The sequence below is a fragment of the Taudactylus pleione genome, unplaced genomic scaffold, assembly GCF_031769625.1.
Source record: "Taudactylus pleione unplaced genomic scaffold, aTauple2 ptg000314l, whole genome shotgun sequence".
Lineage (NCBI taxonomy): Eukaryota > Metazoa > Chordata > Amphibia > Anura > Myobatrachidae > Taudactylus > Taudactylus pleione.
The window spans coordinates 13,638,663-13,652,378 of record NW_028284715.1 but is presented as its reverse complement, the minus strand read 5'-3'; the positions used below and the strand labels follow the sequence as shown (position 1 = coordinate 13,652,378).

At 47.7% G+C, this 13,716-nt stretch overlaps 1 protein-coding gene across 1 annotated transcript in view; it reads left to right on the top strand.

The window, feature by feature from the left end:
- Window positions 1-1,180: 1,180 nt before the first annotated feature.
- The window catches only part of LOC148510660 (uncharacterized), a 38,131-nt gene continuing 25,595 nt past the window's right edge, over window positions 1,181-13,716 (top strand). The window contains exon 1 of the mRNA XM_088442615.1: window positions 1,181-1,572. Coding sequence (XP_088298741.1) covers window positions 1,485-1,572 — 88 coding nt within the window. The 5' untranslated portion in view covers window positions 1,181-1,484. The remainder of the gene's footprint in view (window positions 1,573-13,716) is intronic.

The window sequence follows — 13,716 nt, the reverse complement described above, 5'->3', positions numbered from 1 at the left end:
CACGTCGACATTTCATCAGTGTTGACATGATGATTGTTGACCTGGTCAATGTCAACATGACAAAATGCTGCAGGTCGACAAAATGTACCACACCCGCTGGGTTGTGTAGTTCCACAGCAGCTGGATGGCTGCATGTAAATGCATGTGTGTATGTGGTAGGGAATATAGATTGAAAGTTCCACTAGACTGGGACTTAGGGGCCCATTTATCAAAGTGTATTTGTGGTAGGGTTTACCTCAAATACTAAGTATCCCCTGTATGTATGAAGGAGCGACCGCAGCAGGTATCTCTGATATCTCTGATACCTGCTGTGATCCCTCCGTTGCCGCTGGCAGCCGCCTCCCCCATAGGTTTCTATGGGGGATTCTATGCTGCCAAATTTACCAATATCCGGAATGCGATGCATTCCGGATATTGGCCTCTGGAGCTCACGCCATCTGAAGATGACATTAGCCGCTGTACCCTATGGGCTACACCTCGCACTATTAGCTGGAAACCTCCATGGCTATGGCAGATGTGCATGTGCTGTCCACGGGACTATGCATGTGCACCACCCCCTGCACTGGCCGGCAGCTCTCCTTTCGGAGCCCGTGTCCCTGCATGTCCCGGATGATACATCCAGCTGATAGGATCGCTTTTTGCAATGCGATCAGGGGCATTACTGGCATGCCCTGATCGCATTGCAAAAGCGATCATTGATAAATGGGCCCCAAAGACTGATGTGAATGACTGAATATTCTCTGTAAAGCACTGCGGAATATATGTGTGCTATATAAATGATAATAATAAAATTCTCTGAGCCATCATTCCAGATAATTCCCTGAAATGTTATGTTAAGTGAAAATTTATTTTTTGTTCCTCAAAGTCTGGCATGCAGCATGAAGATCATTTCCACAAGTACAGTATAATAATTACAATAAAGGCTATCTGGACTCCTTGTGTGCCTGTATATATGATATTAGCACCAGTATCCTAATGTTAATAAAGTTTTAATCTACTTTTAATTATAGCCACATGAAGTAAAACAAAGTATAAAGTAGACTAAAAAGTTACACCTTAAGCATAGATTGCGGTGGCCTGTTGCTATAGCATCGCTCTAATGTTGCTTGAGCTTTAGTACATGCAGTGTAACACAGTATCAGCCCCGGGCTCAGGGTGACTGACGGCTGGATGACGCATGCGCAAAAGCTGCCTGTACCCAGTGGCACAGTGCAACCCTCTGCTCTGGCTGCAGCACTGGAATAGACTGAGGGCTGTGTACTGCTGCTCATATGGCAACCGCTCTGTGCACATCATCCTCTGCATAACTTACTGCAGGTGTACTCCCAGCACCAGTCCTGCCGGCAGGCTGAGTCGGACCTGCAGTACACTCTGCTGCCACTGGCTGCTGGATGTGACCTCTGGATACACTGTATCCCTGTGTGCCCTATCGGAAATACCTAGTTCATCGGCTCTTATTGCCCGTCACTCACACATTGGGAGTTATGGGTTGTTCAAGCAGCACTCAGACTCTCCCTCAGGGTAACAGACCACCTGCAAGAGCAGCGGAAAGTAACGGGCCCAAGAAAAGTGGTGAGTCTATAACATGCCTGTGAGATCAACATTTATGTCCTGTATAGGATGCACGCATGTATGTTTTGTGAAACAATTTTATCCTGTATGAGATGTATGTATGTATGTGATGCATGCATGTATATATGTATGTTTTGTGAAACAATTTTATCCTGTATGAGATGTATGTATGTATGTGATGCATGCATGTATATATGTATGTTTTGTGAAACAATTTTATCCTGTATGAGATGTATGTATGTATGTGATGCATGCATGTATATATGTATGTTTTGTGAAACAATTTTATCCTGTATGAGATGTATGTATGTATGTGATGCATGCATGTATATATGTATGTTTTGTGAAACAATTTTATCCTTTATGAGATGTATGTATGTATGTGATGCATGCATGTATATATGTATGTTTTGTGAAACTATTTTATCCTGTATGAGATATATGTATGTATGTGATGTATGCATGTATATATGTATGTTTTGTGAAACATTTTTATCCTGTATGAGATGCATGTATGTATGTATGTATTGTGAAACAGTTTTATCCTGTATGAGATGTATGTATGTATGTATGTATGTATGTATTGTGAAACAGTTTTATCCTGTATGAGATGTATGTATGTATGTTTTGTGAAACATTTGTATCCTGTTTGAGGTGTATGCATGTATATCCTGTATGAGATGTATGTATGTATGTATGTTTTGTGAAACATTTGTATCCTGTTTGAGGTGTATGCATGTATATCCTGTATGAGATGTATGTATGTATGTATGTATGTTTTGTGAAACATTTGTATCCTGTATGAGATGTATGCATGTATATCCTGTATGAGATGCATGCATGTATGTATGTTTTGTGAAACATTTGTATCCTGTTTGAGGTGTATGCATGTATATCCTGTATGAGATGTATGTATGTATGTATGTTTTGTGAAACATTTGTATCCTGTTTGAGGTGTATGCATGTATATCCTGTATGAGATGTATGTATGTATGTATGTATGTTTTGTGAAACATTTGTATCCTGTATGAGATGTATGCATGTATATCCTGTATGAGATGCATGCATGTATGTATGTTTTGTGAAACATTGTTATCCTGTTTGAGATGCATGTATGTATATCTTGTATGCATGTATGTATGTATGTCCTGTATGAGATGCATGCATGTATGTTTCTACTTCAGGGTCCATAGGGTATCCACAGGATACCTTGGGGTATAGGTGTGACGTCAGTCGCAGGGCACCAAAGAGTTAAGCTTTCAGCCTCCCAGGATGCACTAGGTCCCCCTCCTATACCCCGCCCCCGGGCCAAGGCACCTCAGTTTAGTTTGGTGCCCGGCCGGAGTCGGGTGCACCTGTTGGAGTGGGGGCTAGAAGAGCCCCTGAAGCTTATTCTTCATGCAGCTGTGGCTGCACATCTGGATGAACAGCATGGACAGTCAGTCCTGACGTCCATGCTGTCTTCCCTACACCCCGCCGGTACCAGAACGCCGGTACTGATCCGGGGATGCTGGTGGGCGTCTGGGGTCACAGCTAGCGGTGACCCCAGATGCTCCGGACCATGGCCGGATTCAAGGGGGACAGAGGTAAGCAGCGGGGTCCCGCGGTGGGTCCCCGCTGATCACATGGTCCTAAGTCCCCAGGCAGGGGGCTCCCTGGGGACTGGCTGCAGCGTGGAGCCAGGCGACCAACCTGCGCTTCCACTACCCCCTGGGACAGCGGACCGCAGCAGAGCGGTAGCGCTGCGGCGTCCCAGGGGTTAAATGCATGCCAGGGGAGCGCGCCTTCCCTGTCTCACAGCCGGCGCCTCCCCCGCTGCACACAGCCCTCTCTGCATGCTGCCGACTGGTCCTGTGGCAGCGCTCCTCCCCCAGGCCAGCCTCCTCTCTGCTCCTCGGCGGCCATCTTCTCCAGAACGCATGGTGAACGCTGCTGGAAGCGCTGGACGGAAGCATCGTGGTCTGGGTCCCCCCGCATACCTCTCCTCCGCTGTGGTCAGGTCTGTGTATGCAGCGCTGTGTCCTACCAGGCCCTGTGTCTGTGTAGTTGAGTGATCAGCGCTGTTAGTGCAGGAATTGTTATTTTTCTGCATTGTATGTGACTGTGCTAGCGCTGCTGCCTGTAATCTTTTCTTCTCTAAACTGTCAGCTTTATTACTGTCCCTGTTCTTTCTGCTAAAGCCCTTGCGGTGCGGTGCTGCAGGGTGGTCTCTCGCCTATTTAATACTTAATTGGTGAGAGAGGTCACATACGTGGTGCCATCATGTCTGAAAGTGATTTTCCCCTCCGGCTACAGTGTACCACGTGCAAAGTACCGTTAGCGGAGGGGGAGGGTAGCGCGGAGGGCCTTTGCCGGCAGTGTTTGTCCATGGCGCGGCCTATTACGGTTACAGCACCGGTACAGGAGCCGCCCTGGGCTTGTTTCGCTCAGGCGTTAACAGCTTTAGTGGGCCAGTTAGCTCCGCAGCCCGCATTTACTCCGATGGGTTTGTCCCAGCAGTCTGTGGTGTCGTCACCCATGCAGGGGTTCCCACGACAATTGGTGGTACCCCACAGTCTCCCTATTTCCCCGCTCCCGGGTTCTCAGGAGCCAGCGTGGGTTAACTCCCTGACAAGTTCTGTACAGCACTTGTCGGATGTGTTGCAAGGGGAGTCTGTGATGCGGTCTCATAAAAGGCCGGTGGCGTCTCTGTCCGCTCCTTATGAGGATGACGAAGGGACGTCTGATGATGGGGAGATTCTAGATCCTTACGATCAGGAACCTCTCCATACTAAGGACGCTGATGCTAAGTCCAAAGTATATATTCCTGGACTTATTCGGGCGGTCCGCACAGCCTTGGTGATTGAGGACGAAGTTCCCCCAGCGGCTAAATCTAAGTATGCCTTTTTCAAAGATGTGAAGGGCGATGCCACAGTCTTTCCTCTTTTGGGTCAGTTGGTGGACCATTTAGAGGAGGCGTGGAAACAACCTGGCAAAAGATACCAGCCGCAGAGACGCCTGGCGGTGGCTTATCCGTTCGCGGATAATTATTTTGCTAAGTGGGAATCCCCTCCACAGGTGGATTCTCACGTGACCCGTCTTGTCCGTAGTGCCACATTGCCGATGCCATCCATGTCCTCCCTTAAGGATGCTACGGACCGCAAGGTAGAAATCTGCCTGAAGTCCGCTTATTCCCTTGCAGGGGGGGCAGCACGGCCGGCTATGGCCATTTGCTGGGTTGCCAGAGCGATGGAGCGCTGGGCGGATTCATTAGAGGCTTCTTTTGAATCCGACTGTCCGGCCGATCAGGCGGAGTTGATTGGCAATCTCCGTGATTCGGCCACCTACATCAACGAGGCGGCTCTAGACATTAGTACTCTGGTGTCTAGAATTTCTTCAGCAGCGGTAGCTGCTCGTCGCACCTTGTGGCTGCGATCCTGGAAGGCGGACGCAGATTCCAAGAAAGGTCTGGAAGCGTTGCCGTTTACCGGAGAAGTTCTCTTCGGTCCGGATCTGGATAAGATTGTGGCCACGCTGGCGGCAGCCAAATCTGCCTGTCTCCCGTCGGCCGCTGCTCCTTCTGGTTCGGGACCATCGTCCTTTCGGTCATCTAGGGCCCAGGGCAGGCCCAAACCACAGTCGTTTCCTCGACAGGCTGGCCCTAAGAAATCGGTCAAGCCCCGGAAGCAGGCATGGAGTACCAGACGTCCGGCCCCCAAGCCAGATGACAAGCCTGCGGCCTGACGGTCCGGGCCTCCCTTTGGGGGATCCCAGGGTGGGAGGCCGCCTGCTACAGTTCGCCCAGTGTTGGTCGACCACTACGACAGACACTTGGGTTCTGGAGGTGGTTTCCCACGGATACGCCCTCTCCTTCCGGCACAGACCCCCGGCTCGCTTCTTCACCACGGGTCTCCCATCAGACCGGAACAAGGCTACGGAGCTGCGGAAGGTATTGCACACTATGCTCCAGGCTGGAGTTATAGTGGCGGTTCCATTCTCCCAGAGGGGCCAGGGTTTCTATTCAAATCTATTTTTGGTACAGAAACCCAATGGGTCATATCGTCCGATACTCAACCTCAAAGCACTCAACAAGTCTTTGCGGGTCCCGAAGTTTCGGATGGAGACCCTACGGTCCATCATTCTGGCGCTGGAACCTGGGGACTACTTGGTGTCATTGGACATACAGGACGCTTACCTGCATGTCCCTATTCTTTGGCGCCATCAACAGTTCCTCAGGTTTGCAATCAGCAGCGACCACTTCCAGTTTCGGGCGTTACCTTTTGGCCTGGCAACAGCACCACGTGTTTTCACCAAGGTGATGGCGGTCATGGCGGCTTCTCTGCGGCTGCAGGGAGTCCGCATGTTGCCGTATTTGGACGACCTGTTATTGGTGGCAGGATCTCCAGAGCTCCTGTTACGCCACTTGGACCTGACCATTGCACTGCTGCAACGGCACGGCTGGCTAATCAACTGGCAGAAGTCCACTCTAATCCCGTCTCGGAGGATTCTGCATCTTGGAGCCTTATTGGACTCGGGACAGCAAAGGATCTTCGTGACGGAGGACAAGATCTCTGCTTTACAGTCAAGGGTGCGCAGTTGTCTGCACAGCCGCCGGGTGTCCTTACACTCGGCGATGAGGTTACTGGGCTCCATGGTGTCGGTGTTCGACATGGTGGAATACGCCCAGTTTCACTCCAGACCTCTGCAGCACCTGATCCTGTCCAAGTGGAACGGGCTGACTCAGTCTCTGAAGTCCCAGACGATTGTGCTCACCCAGGAGGTTCGCCTGTCCCTTACGTGGTGGTTACAGACGACCCACCTCAACAAGGGACGTCCGTTCTGGGTTCCAAATTGGGTCCTGTTGACAACGGACGCCAGTCTTCGGGGCTGGGGAGCAGTTTCGGGTCCACACTTGTTCCAGGGCAGGTGGACGCCGACAGAAGCGGAGCTTCCAATAAATATCTTGGAACTCCGTGCGGTCTTCAATGCTCTCCAGCAGGCACAGCGGTTTCTCCAGGGTCGCCCGGTGCAGGTCCAGTCGGACAACGCTACCACCGTGGCCTACATAAACAGGCAAGGAGGAACTCGCAGTCGGGCGGCTCTCGTAGAGGTCTCTCGGATCCTGGTTTGGGCGGAGCGCAATCTTCCGGCCATATCAGCGGTCTTCATCCCGGGAGTGCTCAATTGGGAGGCGGACTTTCTAAGTCGCCAGGACGTTCATCCGGGGGAATGGTCCCTGCACCCGGACGTTTTTCAACTACTGGTGGACAGGTGGGGTCTTCCAGAAATCGACCTCATGGCGTCCCGGCACAACAACAAGTTGCCGGTGTACGGGTCTCGCACAAGAGACGAAGGGGCGTCTCTGGTGGATGCTCTGTCCGTCCGGTGGACGTTCCGGTTCGCATACCTGTTCCCTCCGGTCTCCCTTCTTCCACGGGTAATCCGGAAATTCAAACAGGAAGGAGGGACGCTCCTGTTGATAGCTCCCGCGTGGCCCAGACGGCACTGGTTCTCAGACCTTCAGGGTCTGTCCGTGGACATTCCTCTGCGGTTGCCGCTACGACCGGACCTTCTGTCTCAGGGTCCTTGCCTTCACCCGGACCTGACTCGGCTGTCTTTGACGGCGTGGCTGTTGAGACGGCCATGCTGAGGTCCCGGGGGTTTTCCAGCTCTGTGGTGCGTACCATGTTACGAGCTCGGAAACCGTCTTCCGCGAGGATATACCATCGCGTGTGGCATACGTTCTTCCAGTGGTGTCGACCGAGAGGTTATGCACCGCGGGAGTTTCGTCTGTCTCGGATTCTCGCCTTCCTGCAAGCGGGACTAGATCATGGGCTTCGCCTTGCTTCTTTGAAGGTACAGGTTTCGGCCCTATCTGTCTGGTTTCACCGTAGGATTGCTACAATCCCGGATGTGCGCACCTTTATGCAGGGTGTTCTCCGCATTCAGCCGCCCTTTGTTCCACCTGTGGCGCCTTGGGATTTGGCTGTGGTCCTGAGGGCTCTCCAAGGACCGCCGTTTGAACCACTGGGCTCAGTGGATCTTAAATGGCTAACAGCTAAGACTGTTTTCCTTCTGGCCATTGCTTCGGCCAGACGTGTTTCTGAGTTAGGGGCTCTTTCTTGTAGACCCCCTTTCTTGGTTTTTTATGGGAACAGGGCAGTGCTCCGCACTCGGCCCGAGTTTCTTCCAAAGTTATTTCCCAGTTTCATATTAACGAGGAAATAGTTGTTCCGGCCTTTAACTCACCGGGTCTTTCCGTGGGTGAGGCCTCTTTGGATGTTGTGCGGGCCTTAAGGACTTATGTTGACCGCACTTCTTCGTTTAGGAAGTCGGACGCTTTGTTTGTCCTCTTTGGCTTCCGTAAAAAGGGTTGGCCTGCTTCAAAGCAAACTTTGGCAGCCTGGATCCGTATGGCTATTTCTGAAGCTTATCTTCATGAAGGCCTACCGGTCCCTCCTTCTCTGAAGGCTCATTCCACTAGGTCTGTGGGTCCTTCGTGGGCAGCTCGACGTGGTGCCTCGGCAGTTCAGATCTGCAAGGCTGCTACGTGGTCTTCTGTCCATACCTTCGTGAGGTATTACAGGTTTGACACCTTCGCCTCTCAGGATGCTTCCTTCGGGCGGCGGATTCTCCTTTCTGCACAGGAGCGTCCCCACCCTTAAAGGATACTGCTTTGGGACATCCCCAAGGTATCCTGTGGATACCCTATGGACCCTGAAGTAGAAAATATGAGATATGGTAAGAACTTACCCTTGTTATCTCTATTTCTACGAAGTCCATAGGGTTCCACAGGACTCCCGCCCTGTCGCACCTGTGCTGCAGATGGGCTTTGCTCTGGTCACCGGTTTTCCGTCTCCCTCTGGTGAGAATGTGATTCTTGTATGTGTCCAGATCTTTGTTCTCTCTCTTCCTTCTCCTCCTCCGGCCTATGGCTTGGTAACTAACTGAGGTGCCTTGGCCCGGGGGCGGGGTATAGGAGGGGGACCTAGTGCATCCTGGGAGGCTGAAAGCTTAACTCTTTGGTGCCCTGCGACTGACGTCACACCTATACCCCAAGGTATCCTGTGGAACCCTATGGACTTCGTAGAAATAGAGATAACAAGGGTAAGTTCTTACCATATCTCATATTTTTGTGAAACATCATATATTCATATCTTATATGGAATACATGCATTTATGTGATGTATTTGTGACATACATCTCTATCCTGTATGGAAATCAGGCATTTATGTGATGTATTTGTGCCATACAGCTCTATCCTGTATGGAAATCAGGTGTTTTATGGGATGTATGTGAGCCTCAACCATACATTCTCATATACTGTATGGGATGCATGCATTTGTTATGTATGTGAGATATACATTCATGTGACATGGAATGCTTTTATGTATGTGAGCCATGTATTCATATAACATATGGGATGCATGCATTTATTTGATGTGTGTGAGTAATGCATTCAGATCACGTATGGGATGCATGTATTTATGTATGTGAGCCTTGCATTCATATCATGTATGAGGTATGTGATCCTTGCATTCTTGGCATACCCTATATGCGATCCATGTCTTGGGTAAAGAGCTTGTGATCTACGGTGCTTTACAGTATATAGTATAATATTCTCGTTCTAATTCTGTTACCAAAGTCACACTAAACTTTCATTGCATGGTGCACAGAGTATATCATTACAGTTGCAGGAGTTAGCCCAGATCCAAACTTGCGCAACGGTAATATGGAATCACAGTGCAGTTTTCTGTAAGGGTAAGACAGACAGGAAAAATGTGTATTTATTATTATTATTGGACAGAATCCAGTAGTGATTAGTCCAGAAGGTCACATACTTTGCTGGTGGTGGGCTGGTGTTTATAATACATCAAATGTTTTGGCTCATTATTATTACTTTGCTTTTCATATTCTCATTGCCTGTAGTAGTGTAGATACAGTTTGCCCTCTCCTCATTGCTGAATCACAACTTTGCAGTGTCTTCATACTTAACTATATTATATAGTGACAGTCTTTTGGTGAAGAGTTGCAGCTGACTCCAAATTAAAATCCATCCATCCATCCATCCATCCATCCATCCATCCATCCATCCATCCATCCATCCATCCATCCATCCATCCAGTAACAAATGCCACCACCATTCCTCTGTTTGTTGCTGGTTCATAAATGTCCTTATTGTGTTATAAGGAGGGAGTTCCAACCCCTTATTTTGATGGAAAATGTAAATGGAAATCTCTGTGTTCAAATACTATAATCTTTATTTACATGTTATGTTTAGGGAACAGCACAGATTGGAATCACAGCGCAACAGGAAATGAAACCCTGATTCTTTATTCCCATAATTATTCATCTAGAATAGTATTCACAACTGTTGAGAAACACTGATCTAGATGAACGTGATCATATAACTTGATAAAAAATAAAGAAATAGGATAGACCAATGTTATTGTACATCAATATAATGTACATGTCCAGTTTGCCAGCATCACTTATTAGTATTGACCCATATACTGCTTATTAATATAATATTTCTTATAGTCAGGAATTCCAGATGTGCACAAAAAACGTGCATAATGTTAATAAATGAGTTAATATGTCATGCCTGCAGTATATACGAGGGTGAGTCAAAAATGATCCGCACTCCAGTCATATTAAAATCTTCTGTTGGCCGCACTGTCTTATCAACGCTGTTCGTACTAGGGCGCTGTCTCCCCAGTCACTTCTGTGCAGGTTTGAACGTGTTACGTCAGTTCATTTGTGACTGCAGTGCAAGAAAAAATGGCTGCCCCACTTGTGATTTGCACGAAAGAAGACAGCGTGCAGTGATTTGTATCAGTGCAAGTGAAGGGGTGGACCACTGATGGCAGGGTTGGACTGGCCCACAGGGGTACAGGGGAAACCGCCAGTGGACCCCACTGCCTGAGGGCCTTCGTTTAGGGATCAGGCCCCAGACTGTGCACTTGAATTCTACATATGTAACATTATACAGGACAATGGTGTATTATTAATCAAGTACATTATCCTGCATGAATTTATATATATATATATATATATATATATATATATATATATTGCTTGAAAGTTTGTGAACCCTTCAGAATTTTCTATACTTCTGCTGAGATTTGACCTAAACACTTGAAAAAAAATCCCTAAATCCCGAGATTCCTAGGATACCTGGCATTGGGTTGGTTTTTAAAAAAAAAAAAAAAGCCTCCCGGTGACTTACCGATGGGCAGCTGGGGCTTTCGCTGGCAAGGTTTTTGGCGGCGGTGTCCTGTAGAGAGGTGGGAGCTCCAGGTGGCACAGAGCTGCACAGCATGACCCGTGTCCTCACTTCACGCTGCGCAGTGTGCACAGCCGGGGGAAGGGGGAGCCGGGAAGGGTCTGAGCACTCTGCTGGAGGTGCTCAACGCTGCCCCGCATCTAAAATAAAAACAAAACCTTTATGGCCATTTCTGGGATCGGAATTCCAAGCTCAGCCATTTTTAGGCCAAAATCCCGGGATTGGCCTCCCTAGGTGCAATATTGCAATTCCTGATCTATATAATAATTGAGGATGGCTATTGTGTCTCTGACATGTGCATTGGGAGCCAGGAAGCATGAACCCCCCACAACGACTTCCACTGCTGGCACTAGAGACATGACAGTCGAATGAAGGCCCCTCTTCAAGGTAAGTATAGAGAGACAGGGGTGAGGACGAAGTACGGAAGTAGAGTATGGGCGGACCTGGACCTGTAAGACAGGTCGTAAACTACTAGTAAGTATATAGTGTTCAAATATACGTTATGGGGAGTTTGGAACTATCACTTTAAAAGCCCTGTAAAAGATGCTAATTTCAGTGCGTGATGCCTGGAAAGCTACACTCATTTATTTGCTATATTCTCTCATTTGATCTTGTGTCAAGCACAGACTGCTGGGAAATAATGGATTAAATATTAACTGTAAAGTTAATGGACAGCTTATTAAGTTCTTATGACACCAAATTCTTCAAACAGTATGTATTTGCATGCAGGGCCGGTTCTAGACATTACGGAGCTCAGGGCGAAAGTTCCAAGTTGTGCCCCCTTCCCCCCCAAACCCCCCCCCCAAACCTTTTTTTAGATGGCGTTCCTCTGTGCACGCGCTTCCGGAATGGGGGTGTGTCCTTGCGGAACACCCCCAATTCACCACACTGTGGGGCACTTACAAAGGTGCTGGGCTTCCCCCAAGCTCTCCCCTCATGGCGAATAATTGCCATGTGCAGTAATGCGCCTTACACAGTATGTCTTGCACAGTAATGCCCTGTATAACACATTATGCCACATACAGTAATGCCCTTTATAACACATTATGCCACATGCAGTAATGCCCTGTATAACACATTATGCAACATGCAGTAATACCCTTTATAACACATTATGCCACATGCAGTAATGCCCTGTATAACACATTATGCCACATGCAGTAATGCCCTTTATAACACATTATGCCACACGCAGTAATTCCTTGTATAACACATTATGCCACACGCAGTAATGCCCTGTATAATACATTGTGCCACACACAGTTTTCCCTTTATAATACATTATCCCCAATTGAAGTTATAACACACAGTAGTCCCTTATTCATGTTATGACACACACAGGGGTATTCAATATGGGTGCGATAACATCGTTTTTCGTTAATATCGGAGCTATGACGTCATTATCGCAGGTTTTAGTTTTACACTGTATTCAATATCAAAGACTTATCGCAGTTTTGAAAAGTCTTTGATAAAAAACGGTGATAACTTTTCACCATTGAATAGGTGTCGAAAAAAAGTGCAGAATTGGGGTTTAGGGGTGCAGGCTTAAAAAAAATAGCCTGCACCCCTGGGAATGACATTTAAAAAAGAACTGTGTCAAAAAAAGTTTAAAAGAATAATTAATTTAAAAATTGGGGTGAAAAAAAAAATGGGAAAAAATTGTTTAAAAATAGGGAAATAGGTTCAGGGCTATTCTGCATGTATGCGGCAGGTGTTTTGAAGAATAGAATTATAGCGGCAGGTGCAGAAATGCAGAATTTTTAAAAACTTACTTTAGGGACATCAAAATATGCTAGTACCCATTTTCATGTACCCCAAATTTGATGGGGCCACTTAAAAAAACGAAAAAAATAACCTAAGTGCTCTTCTGCAACACTTCTTCAATGTCGGGGAAAAAACACCCGCTGCGGCTATTTAAATCCCCGACTTTCAATTAAAGGCTAAAACGGGGGTACCCATGGTGTTCCCCCATGTTTTTACAACTTTAGGGGGGTCTTATAATTATTTTAAGGAAAAATTCGTAACTTTACGCATATCCAACTTCGGAGTTTCCCGTTTTCGTTAATTTTATATTGAATACGGGGATAAGCGGGAGCGCGCACCATACTTTAACGCAGGTAAAAACTCCGATATGAAATGTTAACTTCGACAGTGAAGTTAACGTTTCATATTGAATAACCCTCACAGTGGTGTCCCTTTTACACAATGCCCACATTACTGCCCCTTAAACACAAGGCCCACAGTAGTAGTGCCCCTAATACAATGCCCACAGTAGTAGTACCCCTTATACAATGCCCACAGCAGTGGTGCCCGTTACACAATGGCCCCCCAAGTGGTGCCCCCCATGCAATGCCCTCATTAGTAGTGCCAGCAGTGGTAATGCCCACAGTGGTAATGCCTCTATAATAGTGCCCAGTTGTAATGCCCACATTAGTAGTGCTCCCTATAGTAGTGCCCAAAGTAGTAATGCCCCCTATAGTAGTGCCCACAGTTGTAATGCCCCCATTAGTAATGCCCACTATAGTAATGCCCCCATTAGTAGTGCCCCCAGTAGTAATGCCTCCATTAGTAATGCCCCCTATAGTAGTGCCTCCAGTAGTAATGCCACCTATATTAATGCCCCCATTAGTAGTGTCCATTGTAGTAATACCCCCTATTGTAGTGCCTCCAGTAGTAATGCCCCCATTAGTAGTGTCCTCTGTTGTAATGCCCCCTTATAGTCATGCCCCTAGTAGTAATGCCCCCCTATAGCCATGCCCCCAGTAGTAATGCCCCCTTATAGTCATGCCCCTAGTAGTAATGCCCCCTATAGAAATCCCCCCTATAGCCATGCCCCCAGTAGTAATGCCCCCTATAGAAATCCCCCCTATAGCCATGCC